Raw genomic sequence first — 23,059 nt, forward strand, 5'->3', positions numbered from 1 at the left:
CATGTTTGGCTTTTCCCCCATTCATTGTAAAATACAGGGCTCCGCTACGTATGGCAGTCCCATAGACTATGCAGCCGAACATGCAAACCTCCGCTCCATTCAGAAAGGGCTGCAGAGCCCCAATCCTGGGGATCCAGAGCTCAGCACATTATCCCCTATTATATGGAAAGGACAGAACTTGTTTCAGAAGGAGATGCAAAGCCTTGATTCTGGGGACCCAGAATTCGACACGTTATGTGCTATTATATGGAAATGACAGAACTGGATTCAGAAGGAGCCACAGAGCCTCGGTCCTGGGGATCCCTAGAGCTCAGCTTGTTACCCCGATTATATGGAAAGGACAGAACTGGATTCAGAATGGGCCGCAGAACCTCGATCCCGGGGACCCCCAGAGCTCAGCCCGTTATCACATACAGTCATATGAAAAAGTTTGGGCAGCCCTATTAATGTTAACCTTTTTTCTTTGTAACAATTTGGGTTTTTGCAACAGCTATTTCAGTTTCATATATCTAATAACTGATGGACTGAGTAATATTTCTGGATTGAAATGAGGTTTATTGTACTAACAGAAAATGTGCAATCCGCATTTAAACAAAATTTGACCGGTGCAAAAGTATGGGCACCCTTATCAATTTCTTGATTTGAAAACTCCTAACTACTTTTTACTGACTTACTAAAGCACTAAATTGGTTTTGTAACCTCCATTGAGCTTTGAACTTCATAGGCAGGTGTATCCAATCATGAGAAAAGGTATTTAATGTGGCCACTTGCAAGTTGTTCTCCTATTTGAATCTCCTATGGAGAGTGGCATTATGGGCTCCTCAAAACAACTCTCAAATGATCTGAAAACAAAGATTATTCAACATAGTTGTTCAGGGGAAGGATACAAAAAGTTGTCTCAGAGATTTAAACTGTCAGTTTCCACTGTGAGGAACATACCGTGTTTCCCCGAAAGTAAGGCCCTGTCTAATTTTACCCCCAAAAGTCCCACCCTGCCTTACTTTCGGGGGAGGCCTTACATTGGAAAAAACAGTCCGGCATCCACCCCATCCTCCCCCCTGCAGCCTCCCCATTGTTTCACAGTCCGGCATCCACCCCATCCTCCCCCCTGCAGCCTCCCCATTGTTTCACAGTCCGGCATCCACCCCATCCTCCCCCCTGCAGCCTCCCCATTGTTTGAGACTCCGGCATCCACCCCATCCTCCCCCCCTGCAGCCTCCCCATACAGTGGTTCTGCCCCCCACTCTGCCACCACACACACTGACACATACGGTACCGGTACAGCCCCACACGGCACCCACACACACATCGTACCGGTACCGTACACACACACACACACACACACACACACATACACATACACACACACACACACACACACACACACACACACACACACTGACACATACAGCCCCATACGGCACCCATACACATACCGTACACATACCGTACACACACACACACACACCTCTCCTCTGCGGTGCCGGGCTGACGATTCGGATGCCGGGGACGCTGGACCAATCGGAGCGAGCCTGCAGGCGGTGACGTCGCGGCTGATTCGGCCAATCAGCTGCGAGCCGGCTGACTGGTCAATCACAGCTCGAGCTGATGACGAACAGGCTGATCGGCCAATCAGCATCGAGCAGGAAGAGCGTTGACCCGGGACGCGCCGCAGGCCGGCGAGATTGCGGGGGCCATTCACCGGAGGCAGACCACGGGTGGCACGAGACTGGAGAAGGCCTGGATGGAGCGAGGGAACAGCGGCAGCGGTAAGTTCCTGTACTTTCCCCAGGGACCCCACCCATATGCGGCCATACTGTCCGCAGTGACCCCACCCATAGGCGGCCTTACATTCCCCGGGCCCCCCCGCTACCCTGCCTTACAATCGGGGGGTGCCCTACATTGGCGGACCCCCCCCGAAACCCCCACCCTGCCTTACTTTCGGGGGGTCCTACTTTCGGGGAAACACGGTAGTAAGGAAATGGAAGAACACAGGTATAGTTCTTGTTAAGCCCAGAAGTGGCAGGCCAAGAAAAATATCAGAATGGCAGAGAAGAATGGTGAGAACAGTCAAGGACAATCCACAGACCACCTCCAAAGACATGCAGCATCATCTTGCTGCAGATGGTGTCAATGTGCATCGGTCAACAATACAGCGCACGTTGCACAAGGAGAAGCTGTATGGGAGAGTGATGCGAAAGAAGCCATTTCTGCAAGCACGCCACAAACAGAGTCGCCTGAAGTATGCAAAAGCACATTTGGACAAGCCAGTTACATTTTGGAAGAAGGTCCTGTGGACTGATGAAACAAAGATTGAGTTGTTTGGTCATACAAAAAGGCGTTATGCATGGAGGCAAAAAAACACGGCATTCCAAGAAAAGCACTTGCTACCCACAGTAAAATTTGGTGGAGGTTCCATCATGCTTTGGGGCAGTGTGGCCAATGCCGGTACCGGGAATCTTGTTAAAGTTGAGGGTCGCATGGACTCAACTCAGCATCAGCAGATTCTTGACAATAATGTGCAAGAATCAGTGACGAAGTTGAAGTTACACAGGGGATGGATATTTCAGCAAGACAATGATCCAAAACACCGCTCCAAATCTACTCAGGCATTCATGCAGAGGAACAATTACAATGTTCTGGAATGGCCATCCCAGTCCCCAGACCTGAATATCATTGAAAATCTGTGGGATGATTTGAAGCGTGCTGTCCATGCTTGGCGACCATCAAACTTTACACAACAATTCCAGTTCAGTTAACAGGAATGGTCAAATATACCTTCATCCAGGATCCAGGAACTCATTAAAAGCTACAGGAAGCGACTAGAGGCTGTTATTTTTGCAAAAGGAGGATCTACAAAATATTAATGTCACTTTTATGTTGAGGTGCCCATACTTTTGCACCGGTCAAATTTTGTTTAAATGCGGATTGCACATTTTCTATTAGTACAATAAACCTCATTTCAATCCAGAAATATTACTGAGTCCATCAGTTATTAGATATGAAACTGAAATAGCTGTTGCAAAAACCCAAACTGTTATAAAGAAAAAAGGTTAACATTAATAGGGGTGCCCAAACTTTTTCATATGACTGTATTATATGGTAAGGACAGAACTGGATTCAAGAGGAGCCGCAAAGCCCTGATCCTGCTGACCCCCAGTGCTAAGCCCATTATCCACTATTATATGAAAAGGACAGAACTGGGTTCAGAAGGAGCCGTAGAGCCCCAATCCTGGGAACCCCCAGAGCTCAGCCCGTTACCCATTATTATATGGAAAGGACAGAACTGGATTGAGAAGGAGCCACAGAGCCCCAATCCTGGGGATCCCCAGAGCTCAGCACTTAACCAATATTATATGGAAAAGACAGAACTGGATTCAGAAGGAGCCACAGAGCCCCGATCCTGGGAGCCCCCAGAGCGCAGCACGTTACTCAGTATTATATGGAAAGGAAAAAAACTTTATTTTTGGAGAGTAACACAAACTAGAGTGTAATTACACCCAAAGCATTAGTGATATTTTGGGGAGGAAAAGTTAGGGACCCAAAGTTAGCACCAGTGATGAGTTTGGATTCCATCCTGTGAAGGCTAAAAAGCTTTTAAAGCCCTGAGCCAACAGGGCCCATCTCAACATGACATACAAGGGGCAATGATGGCATACATTAGGCAGTGCCCCAGCTTCTAGCCCAAACGCCACATCGGCTGGATAGCACTCAGGTCCAAAACTTTATGATCGTTTATGAGCCGGAGGGTTTATTTTACTGACAAATCATTACACTAACACAGTTGTACACTAGCAAGCTTCAGGCAGATATTCGATCGCACGACCTAAGCCGCAATGTAGCCAAAGTGAACAGTCCCTAAGCAGATTGCACCGATCCCAGCAAACTTAAGGCCCTATCCGTAAACTGCATCTTTTACTGTGTTTTTCATGCATTTTTTTGTGAAGTTTGTGGTCACAAAAGATGCACCCAAATGCATGCAGTTCTTTTTTTTTTTTTTTGCTGCGTTTTTGAAGATACAGCAAAGATGCAGCATGTCAATTCTTTTTGCGTTTTGTCTCTGCGTTTCAGAGGACTGGGAGATCAATCCCCCGCTGATTCGGGTATCTGCCCAGATGCCGGTCCTCATATAAAGTCTATGGGGACCAGAATCCGACGCAAAGGGGTAGGAGCAAATGCTTCATATTTACTAATTCACCGGGGCGGCTTTTACACTGCTCCAGTTGCCGCTCATTCCCTTCCTGGGCCGCTCATTACCTTCATTGAATATACACTGCTTCTCTGCCCACCAGCACCTGTGATTGGTTGTAATAAGGAGTTAATGGTAACCCACAGCTGCCACTAAGCCCTAGATTAGGAATAAGAGGCGTCTATGAGACCCCCCCCATCACTAATCTGTAAGTGAAAATAAATACAAACACCAAAATAATCCTTTATTTGGAATAAAAGACAAAAAATCACCCTCTTTCACCACTTTATTAACCCCAAAAACACCCCTGCAAGTCCAACATAATTCACTTGAGGGTCCACGAAGCTTCCAGCACTGCTACATCTGAATCTCACAGTGAGCGCCATAAAGCATGACTGCCTGCTGTGGGGTTCAAGCAGACTAAGTGATCCGTGAGATCAGCGGTGATGTCACTCAGGTTAGCCGCTGCTACAGCTGGAGTCCTCCGCATGTGACCTCAAATCACTTGACTGACGTCTCAACTGATTGCGCGACTCACTTCAGTTGCTGCCTGACTCTCACAGTGGTTTGTCATGTTCTATGGCTGCTCGGTGTGAATTCAGATGTAGCAGTGCTGGAAGTGCCATGTGGATTACGTCGGAGCTGCAGGGATGTTTTTGGGGTTAATAACGTGGTAAAAGAGGGGGCTTTTTTGTCTTTTATTTGAAATAATGGATTTTTCTGTGATTGTGTTTATTTACTTTCACTTACAGATTAGTGATGGGGGGTGTTATAGACGCCTCCCGTCACTAATATAGGGCTTAATGGTAGCTGTGGGCTGAGGATTTATGTACATGAGATCCAACATACTTTGCCATTTTCTGTGCTTCACCCACGGTTTGTCCTTTGTATGTGTCTATATGTACATTTGATTATGTGTCTATAGGACCCATGCCTTTTTCGGACCTCTTGTGTCAATTTTAAATTTTCCATAATAAAAATTTAATTGTTGTTTTTGACCTAAAAAACTCTTTTTTTTTTTTTGTTTATTCTAATGGTTCATGGAGTGCTCTCTGGGCGCTGCCGCCATACATCTGGGTGGTAGACCCCGCTTATATAGAGTATATATAAAACATGTGCTGTAGGTTTTTTGTTTGTCCATCCTAATATTTTCAGCCCCCAGTTGTCTACTGTACTGTGGCTGGTTTTAGAAAAATAGGGGGGACCCCACTTCATTTTTTTATTATTATTTAAATAAATCAAATAATTTGAAAAAATAAGCATGAGGTCCCCCTTATTTTTCATAACCAGGGATGGTACAGCAGACAGCTGAGGGTTGTGGCCCACAGCTGCTGCTGTTGCTGCGCAGGATATGAAAAAGGGGGGGAACAAGTCATTTTTTTTTTTACCAAAAAATAATTTTAAAAAGCTGGCCAAGCTCGCTATCCCTCCATTTATCGAGCTATTCTGTAATTTCTTTCAGTCTATACTCTTATCTATTTTATATGTTCTTTCGTTTTTATTTTTTAGTATTTTTTTTTAATTTCTTGTGACAAACACTAGTAACTTACATTCCATGGGGGGAAAAAATTCCAGCGTAAACAATGATCTGAAGCAATACCGGACGTGTCGAGCTTTAATATGTTCTTTCTATCCTTTCTATTTTTTTTTATCTATTCTAGCTATCAATTATCCTATCCTATCCTGTTTCTCCTTTAAAAAAAAAAATAAAATAAAAAAATGCATTAACAAAAATGCAGCAAAACGTTATGCATTTTTTTGAGTTACAAGCTGCGTTTTCTGTGACCACAGGATAAAAAAGATGCAGCGTGCGGACACACCAGGGAGCGTTGGGAGTAGTGGGGCGTGGCCGGAGCTGTGATTGACACGCTGTACAGCCATCCACGACACATACAGGGAAGCACTGATAGTAGTGGGGCGTGGCCATAGCTGTGATTGACACGCTGTACAGCCATTCCCGACATATGCAAGGGGCTCTGGGAGTGGTAGGGCGTGGCCGGAGCTGTGATTGACACGCTGTACAGCCATTCCCGACAAACCGGATGGGCGGGACTTTCCCTGGCGCCTAACGAAACAAAAAAAACTGTCTTTTAGCCAATTGTCGATTGCGTCTCCATTATTGACCCCAGAATCTCCAATCACAGGTCTAGCTCAGTTATAAGGGCCGCCTCTACGGCAGGGTGCTCAATCTCTGTAAGATGGCGGCCGTGTCCTCGGCGGCAGCGCTGCGTGGGGCTGATTACGAAAACGGGCTTCGTGGTGGTTCTGGTAGTGGCCAAGATGCTGGCGACGACGAGCCTATGGATCTGAACATGGAACTGTTGGGCCCGGGCAGAAGAATTCGACGGATAGGGGGCAGAATAGCGACGGGGAGGAGATCCGGCGGACGGGGGAGCACGGAGAGCGGAGGTGCTGGCGCCCTGGAGGAGCTGGAGGAAGAGGAGCTGGAGGAGGAAGAGCCCGGAGAGATCGTGGGAGACCCGGCTATTGAGGACCCGGTAAGAGCTGGGGGGGCGCAGCGTGGGCTGGGGGCCTGTTGTGCAGCGTGGGGTGACGTCACTAGGTGAGGGATGCTTTTTGATGACGTAATATTCCGTTATCGATCGCCTCTGCTGGGCGCTGTGGTGCAGCCTGCTCTGTACCTGGCGGCCTGCACTTACGGCTGTCGCACAGTTATAGGAATGTTTTTTGTTCTTATGGGAGGTTTGGAGGATTTTAAGAAAAAAGTCCAAGAGCAGGAAACTGTGTAAAATCCAGTGGGAGGTCCTAAGTGATGAGCTGGTGATGTCACCCCCCAATGGCTGCCGTGGGCCTCTGGTAAGGGATGTGGTAGTGTAGCTGTAGGATCAGAGGAGACCCCTGAGGGGTGGACAGGTGAGTGCGGCTGCTCCTAGGATGGAGGACCCCAGCTTTGTCTGCAGCCATCCATTCAGGCCTGGGCTGGTGTCTTCTGGACACACATTAGAAACCCACAACCCTTAATCCTATGTGCTCCCTTTCTGTAGCCCCTCGTTCCATTAGGGCATACTTGCATTGTCGGGGTCAGGGCGTGACCACCTGACGCTAGTGAGTGGAGGTGAGATGGGTGCGACCAGCTCAGGTGGATCAGTGGCTTTTTTTTCTGTGGCACATTGGTGTAAATGTTAATTTTTAAGTCTGCGTGGTCTCAGGATTCTTTATAATAGATGCGGGAGTCTGGGGGTAAGAAACATACATATGTGAATTGGCTGAATGATTTTTAGGGACCCCCATGAACATAATTTGTGTAATGGACTCCCAGGCAGCGAGTCTCATTCCCAGGGTTTGTGAATGAGTCTTCCCATTGTCTTATTCAGGAGCTGGAGGCGATCAAAGCCCGTGTTAGAGAAATGGAAGAGGAGGCTGTGAAGCTAAAGGAGCTCCAGAACGAGGTGGAGAAACAGATGAACATGAGCCCCCCGCCAGGCAACGGTAACACTCGTCACATGACTGCTAGATACGGGCCATCTCCATGGCTGTGGGTACTGGGTGTCAGCGACCATCTCTTTTGGTCAGATCCAATTCTGAGGTGTAAGTGTAGCTTTGTTTAGTAAAAGTCAGAAGCGTCACAGGGTGGGCTGATCCTAAAGTCAACATCAGATGCCCGGACAGGAGGCAATGCCAAGGCTCTACAGTGTCTCCTGCCTTCAGGTATAGAGATGTTCCTGTTTCTATAGGCTGTGCCCACGATCAGTGTTCAGTGTTTTGGATGCAGCATTTTGTTGTTTAGTCCAAAGCGCGTTGTACAGTACAAGCACAGTGGATGGATTTCTAGCAATCTCATGCCCACTGTGCTTGTATTGCCGTAGACTGACATGCGGTGCGGCTTCCTGAGCTGCTGCATGTTAAAGGAACCTGTCATCAGAAATTTGTCTTTCAACCTAAAAGTTTCCCCCTCTGCAGCTCGTGGGCTGCATTCTAGTAAGGTTTCTATACTTTTTGTGCCCCCTTTTTAAACCAAAATAAATACTTTATAAAACTGTACCTTTTTCGGTTTGAAAATCTTGTAAATTATCCATGGGGGCGGGCCGTGTGGCGTCCGTTGCTGTATCTTACGCCGTCCCCCCACGCTCCAAATCATCCCTCAGGACGCCGCCCACTGCACCCGAGGTCCCGTGCACGCCGGGACACCTAGTGACGTGGTCGCAGGCACGAGAGTATGGGCGGCGCTGTGATTGCATCGCAAGTGCGCGCCCATACACTCGTGGGCGCGCTCTCCCCTCTTTACGTCGCTCAGATCCTCCGCTTCTCCTGTAGTGGCCTGCTCCGCTCCTCCCATCTATTTCCTGCTGCAGGGTACGATGGGAAGGAGGTGACGTCGGGCCGGTGCAGAACGCTGGAGGCAGTGGGGAAAGGGCGGGCACGAGAGTATGGGCGGGCACTTGCGATGCAATCACAGCGCCGCCCATACTCTCATGCCTGCGACCATGTCGCCAGGTGTCTTGGCGTGCACGGGACCTTGGTCGCAGTGGGCGGCGTCCTGAGGGATGATTTGGAGCATGGGGGATGGCGTAAGATACAGCAACTGACGCCACACGGCCCACCCCCATGGATAATTTACAAGATTTTCAAACCAAAAGATAGTGTTTTATAAAGTGTTTGTTTATTTTGGTTTAAAAGGGGGCACAAAAAGTATAGAAACCTTACTAGAATGCAGCCCACGAGCTGCAGAGGGGGAAACATTTAGGTTGAAAGCCAAATTTCTGATGACAGGTTCCCTTTAATTTATTGCTGCAGCAACATGGGTGTTCTCAGTGGGGAGAACAGACCAAAGTGGCCTGAACTCTGCTCCTGTGCACGGCAGCTACAGTCTCCTGCGGAGAGGACAAGCTGCCTCCAGGACAGCGTGTGCAGATCCTGGGCCTTACCCTTATGTATTAATTTCACTTTCGCTTTATTTCTGCAGATGTCTGAACACTATTTTTTTCCTGCTTGTTACTGCAATCTTCCTAACAAATTGCACTTTTCAAAACTGCTGCTGACGGAAGAGCATGTGGCCAGCCAATCAGCCTCCTTATAGAAAAAGAGGCCACTATATTAGCAAATCACTTCTAAAATATACAAAACGCCAAAGAAAATGAAGTGAGAACTTGAACAAATAGTAAATTTTATTAGATAAAAGGTTTTTTGTAAGAAATAAAAGGAGGCAATGACAGAATAAACTGGACACCCCGGACTATATTTACACAAGCAACACCAAAATAAACACTGGTAAAAATGAAGCTTCTTACAGACACAGCTTTCCCATGTGAAGTGTTTTTCTGTTGGGTGACCATGTGACCGGACCGTCGGCCTCCACCATCAGCAGCCATTGTGAAAAGTGCAATTTGTTTGGAAGGCTGCACTAACAAGAGCAGGAGGAGACCCTGTAATTCTAATAAGGCTATGTACGCACTATTTCATTGTTGCACTTCTCAAAAACGCTGTTTTTGGCTGCAAAAAACACAAAAAAATGCACCCGCAACAAATATGCATGCGTTTTCACCATGTTTTGGTGCGTTTTTGATCCCTGCGTTTTGCTGTGTTCTTCCAATGCATTGCATGGCTGAAAAATGCAGGAAAGAATTGACGTGTCCATTTTTATTTATTTATTTATTTATTTTTTTTTTTGCTCAAACGCAGCTAAAAAGTTATGTGGACAGCAAAAATGAAAAGTCATAGACTTTGCTGAGGAAGCAGTCATGCAGTTTTGAGTCAAAAAACGCTCAGTGCGCACATAGCCTGTCTTAGTATGAGGAAAGTGACCACAGGGGGCTGGACTTCAGTATTCCATTTACAGATAAAATGGATAGGGATGGTTACTAATCCTTGGCCAATGCTGGATGATACATTTAAAGTGTTACTGTCGTTTTAATTCCTATTTTATAAATCAGTAGAACAGATCAAAATGATCAACTTTGTAATACATTTTATCAGACAAATCTGCTTCTTTCTCTGCCAGAATTGATCAGTCGATATCAAAATTCTCAATTCTGAGGTAAAATCTGTATTCAGTGAAGACTTTCCATTACTGAGATAGGAGATGGCAGCTGTTAATGGTGAGAATATTTATAATGACTGATCAGTTCTGGCCGAGAAAGAAGCAGATCTGTCTGGTAAGATATGACATGAAGACTGCACATCTGGCAAGCCTTCCTGTCTCGTGATTATTCCGGAGACCTGACTGTCTGGGTGCCCTGGATTGGCATCAGCGCTGCTCTGTTGGGTGCCAGCCCCTAGCCTGTTCACGTCACATCGGCAATCACCTGACTAGAAGGAGCAGTGATCTGTTTGAGCCCTTTGTTAGCCATGTGAATGGTGACATACTTGGCCAGAAACTCCACAACGTCCTGTTGCATCTTTCCAAACAGAAGTACATTAGTAAGTGATCTATTCAGGATAAATCCTTTTCTCCCAAATGCATCAATGTTTAGGGTATTGCAATACTAGCAATTTCCGATTAAAATTCCACTTGCTGAGCAGCCAGTAGCATCCTAATAAAGCTGTCATCAGTGACTTTTCTGTATGGAGTAAGCAGTGCGACCGGTTACCATGTGCTTTTGGGCATTGCCGTAGACTCTGCCTACTGAAACTGGCACAGTACTAGACTACAGCTTCGGAAGCTCAATGTCCGCAGAGATCTACCAGAATGATGTGGCACCAGATGCATCAGTGTAGTGTTCTGTTGGTTTGATCGTTGACTAGTACATACTGTAACATCCATGTTTTTGTTATACTGCAGCGGGCCCAGTTATCATGTCTATAGAGGAGAAGATGGAGGCGGATGCACGGTCAATTTATGTAGGAAATGTAAGTGCTAACATTACTCCTTCTAGGCTCCTTCATCTTCAATTTTGGAAATGAGATGTGCCCCAATGGTGGTGACCATTGTGATACAGGAGTTTAGCGATGAAGATTATAGGTTTCTTCTCCGCTACGATCAATAATTCACCTAGTTTTTTTTCTTTCCTGTATCCACAGGTCGATTACGGCGCAACAGCTGAGGAACTTGAAGCACACTTCCATGGTTGTGGCTCCGTGAACAGGGTAACCATTCTATGTGACAAATTCACTGGTCACCCTAAAGGGTAAGTCCCTAGTTAGCCAGGCTTCGTAAGTCATACTGTACCAAGGTAATGCAAACCTCTACTAGTCAATAAGATGCTGTTAATATGAATGGGAAGAATCCTGAACCCCAGGTAATTCAAGCCTGCAGAACCTTTATGGCACTCACTTTTAGGGGCATTTATTTGGTGAAAACTGATGACTGGCAGGCAGGTCAGATCTTGAGGTTTACACCTGTCTGTTATTCTTGAGGCTGAATTGTCTTCTCATACTTGGTTTTTATGCCATTAATGTCTTAGATTTCCTCATGTTGAGTGGAAGACTGTCTTCACGCAGTGTCTATTATGTTCTGTTGTGGCTGCCTAGGTGAGGTGGGCAGCAAGACATCTAATAGGCATATACAGCTGAAAATGATGCATGACAGCACACGGTCATTCCGTCTTTATCATTATAGCCAATGACCCAGTCATTGCATATGCTTGAGTCCAGTTTTGCCGAGGTTTGGACATAAGCCCCTGATAGAGCCACTGAACTTGAAGACAGTGTGAACTTAGCTTGCCACGCAGACAACATAGCATGTGGCTGCACCACACCAACACATTATGGGAGAATTTCCTGAAAATGATTGTTGCACAAGGGGAACTAAGGTAGTCCTGAATTTGGAATACTTATCAGTTGGCTTTCATGCTTACCAATGAAAGTAGAGCTATAGGTCAGTTTGGTCTGGTATTGATAAAGTCCAATATACTAAATGGCATTTATTCAGTGCCCTATAGATTTTTTTTTTTTTTTGGCTATGAGAATAGCAAGCATTTAAACTTTGTTCTTCCTTTTGACAAGTCCTAGGATATCTTTAAGTTTTTGTATATTCACGAAAGACCGGATCTGATATTTTATATCAAAACAATTCATGGTAATCTTTTGTATATATTCACATTTAAAGGGAACCAATCACCAGGATTTTCGTATATAAGCTAAAGCCAGTGCTATACTGGCACGATCAGGCTGATTCTATATATACCTGTAGTGGGCAGCTCGGATGTATAGGTTTTGAAATCCAAAAAAGTAAAGTTTATAAAATTAGCTGCTTGTTGAGTAGCAGTTGCACTGGAACAGATATGTTCATAGTTATCCCCTCACTCTGTTAGAATTAGCATAAGTATTATACAACGACTCACTTTCTGTTGCAGGACCTGTGAGGTCATACCCATGTGACCAGAAGGGGCCTTGGCCAACAAAGGTGATACCAGGTCACATGGGTATGACCTCACCACAGGTCCTGCAACAAAGTGAATCGTTTATAGAATTCTTATGCCAAGTCTAACAAGGGGAGAGGATAACTATTAATTATCTGCTCCAGTGCAACTGTCACTCAACAAGCAGCTAATTTTATAAACTTTTTTTTGGATTTCAAAACCTATACATCCGAGCGGACTACAGGTATGTATAGAATCAGCCTGATTGTGCCAGTATAGCACTGGCTTTAGGTTATATACGAAAATCCTGGTTGGTTCCCTTTAAAGGATTATTTTCCATTTCTTAAATGTAATTGTTGGATACTGCTTGTCAATAAAACATTTTTTTGCGATTTTTACTTATAAACCTTTTCATCCAGTCTTGACATTAATCTTTTGTTCATAGCTCGTTGCCAACCTCTGCTGCTACACAGCAGCTCATATGCAGTGCTTACCAGCTCTTTACTCCTGAGCTTGTAAGCAGTGTTGCTACAAACACTGGAGAAGGTTATTGCCCCCTAATCCTGGCCAGCTATCATCTCATAGCATTCATGCTTGACAGCAGTGGTCGGACTTCTAGACAACGAGGTGAAAATAAGTCCTTATGTTAAGAACTGCTGCAAATTTTATTAAGCACTTTTACAATTTACTGAATAATTTTAAAATTACTAAATGACAGTACCAATCTACAAATTTGAATCTGTGACTAGGAATAGTCACCGTCAATATTAATAAAAATGACCATTTTTGGCCTTTTTTCATGCCTGACTATAGCAACTTTGTACATGAAGCGGCTATATGGCTGTTATCAGCTACATAAGGGTTTATGCTTTTTGATAAATTCTAACAACTGTAACAGAATTTAAAGAACAGTCTTTATTCATCTACAAACTTCACTCCACCACATTGTTTATAGGTGGTCGTCGCTGATCTGTTACTTAGACATCACTGCTGAAGTCTTTTTACATGGCGTCAGACCTTCTCATAAGTGTTCTTTGAAATCCTATACCAATTTAGAAATGTTTCTGCAGGTTTGCCTACATTGAATTCTCTGATAAAGAATCTGTCCGGACATCCATGGCGCTAGATGAGTCATTGTTCAGAGGAAGACAAATAAAAGTAAGCAAATTGTATTAACATTAAATACATTTGTGTCCCGAGCACCAACAAATTAGTACAGGGCAGATGGTCACCTACATTGGCTTTTATATGTACATTTCTACATCATGGGACAACCCCTGTAAGAAATTTAGCAAAGTTTATTTTAATCAATGGATCTTGTAGTAATTTACACAATTAGATGTGTTCGAATAAATGTTCCTGTGCGGATAGTCATATGTCCCTGCTGTGTACTGTGTAATGGCCGTGTCTGACCGTACAAAGACATGGTCTGATCATACCATATCTCCTGGGCCAGTAGGAAGCAGAGTATACAGACATTACAGCATGGGATCACAAATAATTTTCTAAGAACATTTTTTTTATAAAAGGTAATATTTTACCTCGCAAAAAAAAAACCATCTGTTGCAATACTGTTCTTTAATGTCTGTATACCTATTTGACTTATTTAGGAAAATTTAGAAAGTAAGTATAAGGCTGATTTGGTTGTAGAAATTTCTGCACGTTTTCCATATCTCCTGGCAGGAAAAACGGCACTTTTAGCCTGCGTCGTCTCACTTTTCACATGCATTTTTTACTGACTTCATTGAAGTCAGTTGCTGAAAAATGCAGGAAAAAAGACATGCTGCAAATGTTCTGCACCAAATCTGCAAGGAGAAAATCCTGATTGTGTGCAAAACACTCCAGGATCCTCATTGACTTTGCAGCATCAGGATTTGCTTGCAGTTGTGTGACAAATCTGTAAGCAAAAACGCATAACAAACACGTGTGCACACAATCCATGTCGTCCCAGCAGATGGAAATGGTTTTGGCTCTAGCAGATCATGTGATACTGTACTGATTCAAGATGGAATTAAATGGTAATGATGAGCGAGTTTCGAAATACTTGGATTCGCGATACTCGTAACAAATACTATCTAATACTCGCATATTCATTCCGAATAGCGTGTGCAATGCAAATAAATGGGTAAATACTCACAATGTAACAACCTGAAATCAGCACTATTCGCTACTCGTACAAATAGTACAGTATTCGGGTTACTCGTTACATTGAGTATTCCCCATTGACTTGCAGTACACACACTATTCAGAATGCATACACTAGTATTAGACAGTATTTGTTACAAGTATTGTGAATCCGAGTATTTCGACACTCATTATTAGTAATTAACAAGCATCTGCTGTCAGAGCTGCAGGCAGTCTCTGGTAAACTGCAAGCAATCTGACTAGTGGGGGAATGTTAGCTGTAGATTGCCGACATCCCTTATTACACTTCCAAACTCCTGTTCAAGCTAGAATAAGCAGGAATCTAGAACACTTAAGATAATAGGTGATTATATTTTACAGGTGGTTCCCAAAAGAACTAACAGACCCGGTATAAGTACAACGGACAGAGGCTACCCACGGGCAAGATACAGAGCCAGAGCATCTTCCTATAGCTCCCGTTCCAGGTTCTACAGTGGCTACACAGCAAGGCCCAGAGGACGCGTGTACAGGTCTGAGGAACGGCTGAAGTAACGGCATCAGTCAGCTGGGAATGGGTATATATTATGTATCTTGCTTACACTAGCCTCATCTCTTTCAGGGGACGGGCTCGAGTGACGTCATGGTATTCTCCTTACTAAAAAATATATCTTTAGGAAGACCTGAAAGGCAAAAACACAAAAAAAATGAAAAAAAGAAGACTGGAATGCATTTTAAGAGAAATAACATAAGCTCCACTGTGGGCCATCCTTTTCTAATTTGCTCCCCTGCCCCATGTACAGGCTTCAAATACCATCTCAAGATGGGTTTGTTAGTCCAGGTTCCTGAAGCTTAATGTATTTTGGGGAATATAGGTGATTATGGTCCTTATTCTCAGTGTGTGTGTATGATTTGTCCCTGGGTTACACGGGGTCTGATTGTTCCATGTTGGGGGAGTTAAAGGGTTATAATGTACATGTTGAATGGTTCCCAGTGTAACATTAGATATGGGGAGGGAGGGTGATGTCTGTTAAACATCCTGCTGTTTTTCTTTTTTTTTCTTTTTCCTTTTTTTGCGTGTTTTTATCTTTGCAGGTTTCTTTCTATGGGAGAAGCTTGTTTCCCGGAGAGACTCAGCTGCCCCCTCACAACAGCCTTTTCTTTAGTTTTATTCTAGCTCAGATTCCTGCAAACTGTTGAAGAAACAAGCTGGGCATCTTTTGTGTTTTTAGAATGGTTTTGTTTTATTTTTTTTTTTTTGTTTTTTTTTTATATATATTGGCAGGCAGGGAAAAAGGAGAAAAATAAAAAAAGATGGTAAAATGGATATTTTGTTGCCTGATCTGTTTGGTGAAATTGCTAAAATGTTAATTTATAGTATGGTGAGATACAACTCCAGTTTGTGTAAAGACTGCAGGTCACCTAACCAGAAATGCCAGTACCATGTGCCAATCACCCAGTTAGTCCAGGGCAGTAGACAAGGCCCTCAGTCTGTAAAATGCAGGCTCTATACATTTGTGTAATAGTTACCACAGTAATGACATGCCAGTTAACAGAATTAAAGGGGGTACCCCCATCTCCAAGTGCCTAACCCAATGAGTAGTAGGTGGAATAATAATGGCGGCAGTATTTTCAATGTTTAAAACCAGCGCTCAAAGCAAAATAAGTTTCATGAGTGGTCCCATTTTGTAAAAAGAGGACACGGGTGCGATGGAGATGGAAAAAAACGCAGCGATTTTTAAAAGTATAATTTATTGGACACAGTAGTGGTTAAAAAGTAAGTAAAATGCACCAATCACCGGGATTTTTGTATATAACCTAAAGCCAGTGCTGTACTAGCACGACTAGGCTGATTCTATATAGACCTTTAGTTGTCATCTAGGATGTATAGGTTTTGAAACACAAGTAAAGTTTGTAAAATGATCGGCTTTTTGAGTGGCAGCTGCTGATAGCTGAGGTTGGTATTCAGTTATTTCCACCCCCTGCCAATCCATTCTCCCCGTTATTTATGCTAATTTTATTATAGAATCGTTTTTCTAAGTGACTAGAAGGACCAGTGTGATGTCATACCCATGTGACTAGAAGGGGTGGAGCCTCAGCCAACATAGCTGATACTAGGAAGCAAAATTATTCTGCTTTCTGAGCCACCACACCGACGTATCCAGGACATGGGTTACAACAATGTCAATCCACTTATTACCAATAGACAATGCCAGAAGAGTCTTACCTGGTCCAAGGAGAGAAAAAAACACATTACCGGTAAGTACTACGTATTTTTCCAGCACCACGAGAGAATTACATAGAGAAATATCCTAAGGGGGGGGGGGGACCATAGATTGCAGAATCGTTCTCCTAAGGTGAAGTCTGTAAGGAGAAGGCCAACCCATAGTGCTCATAGCGAGTGGAAGGTGAAGACCACATGACCCCCTACAGAGCTGCTCAATGGTGACATACGATCTTGCAGCTCCAGAAGATGTCATTATACTTGTGTAGAGAGCTTTCAGAACTATCAGCACATACCTACCATTAGCCAAGTAGGCGAAGAGGTGGCTCCTCTGATCCATCCCCCAAGCGGAGTTAGAAGCTTTGAGCCCTTAGTTATGACTCTGAAAAGAATACAAAGTGGACCTGCCTCTTTCTGCACACAGACTTTTTATAAGGTAACTGAACATCCAGGCAATGCCCACCTACTCTTCCTGATCTTTCGGACTAATATAAAAGGACGGAAGAAGAATCCCTTTTGATTTATGAAAAAGAATTAGTATTAGGAGGCAAGCAGGGTCGGTCAGGTTTCAGGACCACTTTATTCTTAAAAACTAAGAAACTTTATCTAAGATAGGGCCCAGACATCCATTCCTGGAGTTTCCCCGTTCAAGGACAGGAAACCAACTGATGCGCGGAGAGGTGCTGCCCCTTTTTATTCTGCAGGTTTCCTGTCCTTGAAGGGCAGATCCCCTCTCTCGTAGTGCTGTCATGGGTACTGGAAAAAAGTCTGTACAGTAAATGCACTCAATACTTGTTCGGGGCTTCTTTTGCATGAATTACTGAATCAATGCGGCGTGGCATGGAGGCGATCAGCCTGTGGCACTGCTGAGGTGTTATGGAAGCCCAGGTTGGTTTGATAGCAGCCTTCAGCTAGTCTCCATTCTGGTGTCTCATCTTCCCCTTGAAAATACCCCATAGATTCTCTATGGGGCTTACGTCATGCGAATTTGCTGCCCAATCAAGCACAGTGATACTGTGGTTATTAAACCAGGTATTGGTACTTTTGGCAGTGTGGACAGGTGCCAAGTCCTACTGAAAAATTACATTTCCATCTCCAAAAAGCTTGTCGGCAGAGGGAAGAATGAAGTGCTCTAAAATTTCCTGGTAGACGGCTGCGCTGACTTTGGGGTTGTTAAAACAGTGTACCTACTCCAGCAGATGACAGGGCTCCCCAAAAAATCACTGATTGGGGAAACCTCACACTAGACCTCAAGCAGCTTGGATTGTGACCTCTCCACTTTTCCTCCAGACTCTGACCTTGATTTCCAAATTAAATATAAAATTTACTTTTATCTGAAAACAACTTGGACCACCTCTCCCTGTATCAGTTGGTTTCATGTCCTTGAACAGGGAGTCTCCAGGAATTCACTGGGATTCAGGATGGTCCTGATGGGCCAAAGATACAGATTCTGGCATCTGGCACACTCTGGCAGCGGCACGGGTCCTGCTGCAGTCGACAGAGTTGCTGTGGAGCTGCTGCAGCAGACCAGCGGGGGTCAGGCCTGCGAGCAGCACACCCTCCTTCGGTGACGCTGCAACAGCGGAGTGTCCAGGAGTGGGGACGTGGTGTGGAGCTTGCGAGGACCAGGTAAGGGCCGGTCGGCCGCAGTGCTATCCCGCCGCAGTGAACCCACGGAGGTCTTGTCTATGCGCGAGGTCTCCCCTCCCCCCCCCCCCCCCCCCCTATCCTTTCTTACCATGTGGAAGCAGACGCCAGGGGATGGGATGGACGGGGCTGCTGCTGCGATTGCTTGCGGTGGTGTCCTCACGGCTGCAGACACTGTGGCGCTTCCGGGTTGTAACAGAGTGCCATGCTGTGGCAGGAGAGGTGTCCGGGCAGTGCGCATGCGCAGAGCGTCCCTTCCTATTGGGCTCTCTGTTGGTGACTTTATCTCCTGGAAATCAATGGGAGGGGTTGCCAGCTCTTTTAAAAAAAAAAAAAAAGAGCGGCAATCTTCACGGTGGTGTCTACGTTCAGCCACACTTCAGAACATGGCTGACAAGCGGTCGGCTTTGTCTCCTTCACCTCCTTCATCCCCAAAGCCACACTCTGATCTGGATACTGCCTCCCAGAAGCGGCAGGAAAGAGGTAGCCGGGATAGCAGTGGCACGGGCTCTGGAAACAAGCAGGAGACAAGTGATGACCGGTCTAGCCGGCGAAAGGTGGATTCGGGTACCCCTGACAGTAAAAGACCCTCTAAAGGAGGGAAGTCAGATGATGTCCCTACTGACCCGGTACAACCTCTTGCATCTGTGGGTGAGTGATGGCTAATGGTTCACCGCTTTTTTAAACAGCAGTCGTCTTGTCTGTGTGTTTTTGTTTTTTTTTTTCTTTAGGATCGGAATAGGCCTAAAATGTTTGTCCAAATCCAGACAAAGAATGTGCCTTGTGCAGCAAGGAACTATCCAGTTCCTGGACTAAGAGGCTGTGCAGGGGCTACATTCAGCAGACTGTCAGATTTACCTCTGATCTGAGATCCATCATAAGGGAAGAGGTCAGGGAATCTCTTCGATCCCTGTCCGGGGCTAAAAGCTCTGTGGCATCTAAGCCCCCTTCACCTACCCACGAGGACTCTGATAGGTCAGATGGGGAATGTGATTCTTCTGGCTCTACTTCCTGCTCCTTATCAGATAGCGATTCCGGAGGTTGCCAGTGCTTCCTGATCGAGAATATGAGGAACTTAGTTAAGGCTGTACGGTTCACTATGGGCATCCCAGATGAGAAACCCGAAAAATCTATCAAGGGTCAGATGTTCGGGAGCATGGAGCAGAAAAAATGGCGCTCCTTCCCGGTTGTGGATAAAATACAAGCTTTGATTACCAGAAAATGAATGAAAGAAACCTGATAAGAAGCGTTACCTTCCAGGCGCCTTTAAGAGGAAGTATCCATTTGAGGATTCCTCCTGCTCCACCTGGGATAAGGCTCCAAAATTAGATGTTGCGGTTGCCAAGGCATCTAGAAAGTTTGCCTTGCCATTTGAGGACATGGGTTCATTGAAAGACCTGTTAGATAAAAAAAGGGAATTTTGTTTACTTACCGTAAATTCCTTTTCTTCTAGCTCCAATTGGGAGACCCAGACAATTGGGTGTATAGCTTCTGCCTCCGGAGGCCACACAAAGTATTACACTTAAAAGTGTAAAGCCCCTCCCCTTCTGCCTATACACCCCCCCGTGCATCACGGGCTCCTCAGTTTTGGTGCAAAAGCAGGAAGGAGGAAACTTATAAATTGGTCTAAAGTAAATTCAATCCAAAGGAAGTTCGGAAAACTGAAAACCATTCAACATGACTGTGACGGGGTGTACATCAGAGCAAAGAGAGACAACAGGCCGAGGATGATCCAACAGGTTTACTAACAGGAATACAGGAACAGCACACGACAAGTCCAAATAAAACAGATTCGGGGCACCTCCCGATAATCCAAAGTGCCAGATCACAACGTAATAGTCCTTTTCAGAGTCCCAGAAATTCCACACAATCCCACGGGCCGCCACACAGGCCTAGCTCCGTCCGTGTCCACAGCCACCCAGGCTGGAGCTCCTGCTCCCTTCAAGTTTCAGCTCACTCTGCCTGAATCTCCCAGGTAAGCAGAGTTTACACTAGTTGGACTCTAGGCCCACCTCCCCCTACTCCCAGGGATGGAAGTGCCTCAAGAGGATATAACCTTGCATTTTAGGGGGGTGATTACCTACAACAATAGAAATGTACACAGAAGTAGTTCAAATAAGACAATGAACCCAGCTTGAAATAGGAATCTGTACAGCATATACAGTGAGAGGGTAAATTACATCTTCACAATCCCTCCCCCTCCCAACTTGTGTACGTACTAGGGACCTCTACAGGTCACTGGTTAAGTACACACAGGCAGAGCGTTACTTACATGTGGCTTCATGCAGCCACGAATTGGCATCGTAGCTCTCCCACATCATTGCCCAGGAGAACAGCTGCAGGCAGACCACCCATCACCCCAACCACACATCGCCTGACCCCAAAACCAAAGCTCAGATCCACAGTGGCTGTGGGAATAGTCCTCCATTGTCCACCAGCCAGTTCAATGACAATCCCAGGTCCTCTATGGATTGCCTCAGGCCGAACCACTCGGGGATCAGCCAGTGTGAGGAAAGCACCCGAGTCACAGCAGTGGGATCAGAGCAGAAGAAATGGAGGACAACAGCCAATCGACGTCTGAAACCAGAACCTCAGGATACAGGAACTGGACTGTGGCGAGTCTACAAACAAAGGCCCGTGAATTAGGTGTCGGCTACAAAGGACTCTCTAAGGAGCAACTAATTGAGGCATTGGAACACGCTTGCCTGCAAGATGGCACCGAGGAACAATTTCCACAGCAAGGGGAGCAAAGACGGGAGCCGGAGGTGAATACCCAAAAAAGTCAATGGGTTGTGTGGTACAAGGAAAAGATGGCACTGCTTGGAGATGAGGCCACCATAGAAGATAAGAGGGAGGCCATGCGTGGAGCTGAAGAGAAGGAGCGCAGGATGGAGGAGATGGCATTGCTGGATAAGCAGCTCGCTGTGGAAGCCGCGAGAGGTTCCAGACAGACTGTAACCCCAGCACCCATCATGAGGGAACTTCCCAGAGTGTCCCGCAAAGACTTCAAGCAGTTTAATGAGGCTGCTGGTGACATTGAGGGCTTCTTCCAGGACTTTGAGCATCAGTGTCGATTAATGGAAGTCCCAGAAAGGGAGCGCGTCCGGCATCTGGTTGGGCTCTTAGAGGGTGGAGCTGCTGCAGCCTATAGAGCTATGGACCATCGGTGGAACTGTGAGTATGCGGATATTAAACAGACTATTCTAGAACATTATGCTGTAACGCCAGACACTTACAGGACTCAGTTCCGTACTCTAGCATGTGATGAGGAAGTGTCCTTCAAGATGTATGCCCACAAACTCAAACATCTGTGGCATCGTTGGTTGGAGGCAGAGGAGGCCTTAACCTTGGAGACCGTCCTCCAGGTCCTCCTAAAAGAGCAGTTTTACTTCAAGTGCCCCGCTGAGATCCGGGAATGGGTGCGTGAGAGAAAACCAGCGACAGTGGAGGAAGCTGCTGCTCTAGCTGATGAGGTGCTCACCATCAAGCCTCAGTGGAGGGTTCTGTTGGAGGATGGAGAGACGCCTAACAGCTCCACAACACCGGATGCCCCCAGTTATTCTGTCCCCATTGTTCCCCGTTCCTCTAAGCCACCACATGTTGATACCCGTGTTAATGTGCCTCCAGTTGCTTCTACTGCACTTTCTGGAATACGCCGGGGAGAGGAAGTAACAGAGCGCAGGTGTTATGTTTGTAGGCATCCCGGGCATTTGCAGGCCTCATGCCCAGCCAGGCCATGGAGGAATCATCCTCAAACCCCTACAGCACCTTCAGGTGGGAGCCGGCCTCCAAGTTCCCCTACCCCTTACCCAAGAGGACGCCTTGGATGGAGGGAGACCCAGCTCAGATGCTATCAATGTGGACAGCCAGGGCATCGGCAAGTCTCCTGCCCAGCTGTTCAAATGAGGACTGATCCTGCGCCCAATCGGATTGTTAATTATTTACAGCCCAGCGCCATGGAGGAAGATGTGGCACCGCTATGTGAGGACTGGCCTAGTGACTCAGCCCATGTTGCACCACCAGGAGTTTACGGGGTGCGACCTGCAGTTATGACGACTTCTGCTCATCGAGGTAAGCACTTGCAGGAGGTTGTGCTGGATGGACAGAGACTTGTACAACAGCCCGAAGGGAACAGGGGCGGGTGCTGGGTCTCCCAATTGGAGCTAGAAGAAAAGGAATTTACGGTAAGTAAACAAAATTCCCTTCTTCTTTGTCGCTCCATTGGGAGACCCAGACAATTGGGACGTCCAAAAGCAGTCCCTGGGTGGGTAAAATAATACCTCGTAATAGAGCCGTAAAACGGCCCCTTCCTACAGGTGGGCAACCGCAGCCTGAAGGACTCGCCTACCTAGGCTGGCATCTGCCGAAGCATAGGTATGCACCTGATAGTGTTTCGTGAAAGTGTGCAGGCTCGACCAGGTAGCCGCCTGACACACCTGCTGAGCCGTAGCCTGGTGCCGCAAAGCCCAGGACGCACCCACGGCTCTGGTAGAATGGGCCTTCAGCCCTAATGGAACCGGAAGCCCAGCAGAACGGTAAGCTTCGAGAATTGGTTCCTTGATCCACCGAGCCAGGGTTGATTTGGAAGCCTGTGACCCTTTACGCTGGCCAGCGACAAGG

General features: G+C 46.0%; 1 protein-coding gene across 1 annotated transcript in view; it reads left to right on the forward strand.

Moving 5' to 3' along the window:
* Positions 1–15,895, forward strand: part of LOC142246119 (polyadenylate-binding protein 2) — a 61,739-nt gene extending 45,844 nt beyond the window's left edge. Inside the window, exons 1-7 of the mRNA XM_075319137.1 lie at positions 6,345–6,687; positions 7,525–7,639; positions 10,929–10,996; positions 11,168–11,274; positions 13,518–13,605; positions 14,953–15,101; positions 15,191–15,895. Coding sequence (XP_075175252.1) covers positions 6,388–6,687; positions 7,525–7,639; positions 10,929–10,996; positions 11,168–11,274; positions 13,518–13,605; positions 14,953–15,101; positions 15,191–15,230 — 867 coding nt within the window. The 5' untranslated portion in view covers positions 6,345–6,387 and the 3' untranslated portion in view covers positions 15,231–15,895. Of the gene's footprint in view, positions 6,688–7,524; positions 7,640–10,928; positions 10,997–11,167; positions 11,275–13,517; positions 13,606–14,952; positions 15,102–15,190 lie in introns of the transcript that reaches the window.
* The last annotated feature ends 7,164 nt before the right edge of the window (positions 15,896–23,059 follow it).

The sequence above is a fragment of the Anomaloglossus baeobatrachus genome, chromosome 1 (genome assembly GCF_048569485.1).
Source record: "Anomaloglossus baeobatrachus isolate aAnoBae1 chromosome 1, aAnoBae1.hap1, whole genome shotgun sequence".
Lineage (NCBI taxonomy): Eukaryota > Metazoa > Chordata > Amphibia > Anura > Aromobatidae > Anomaloglossus > Anomaloglossus baeobatrachus.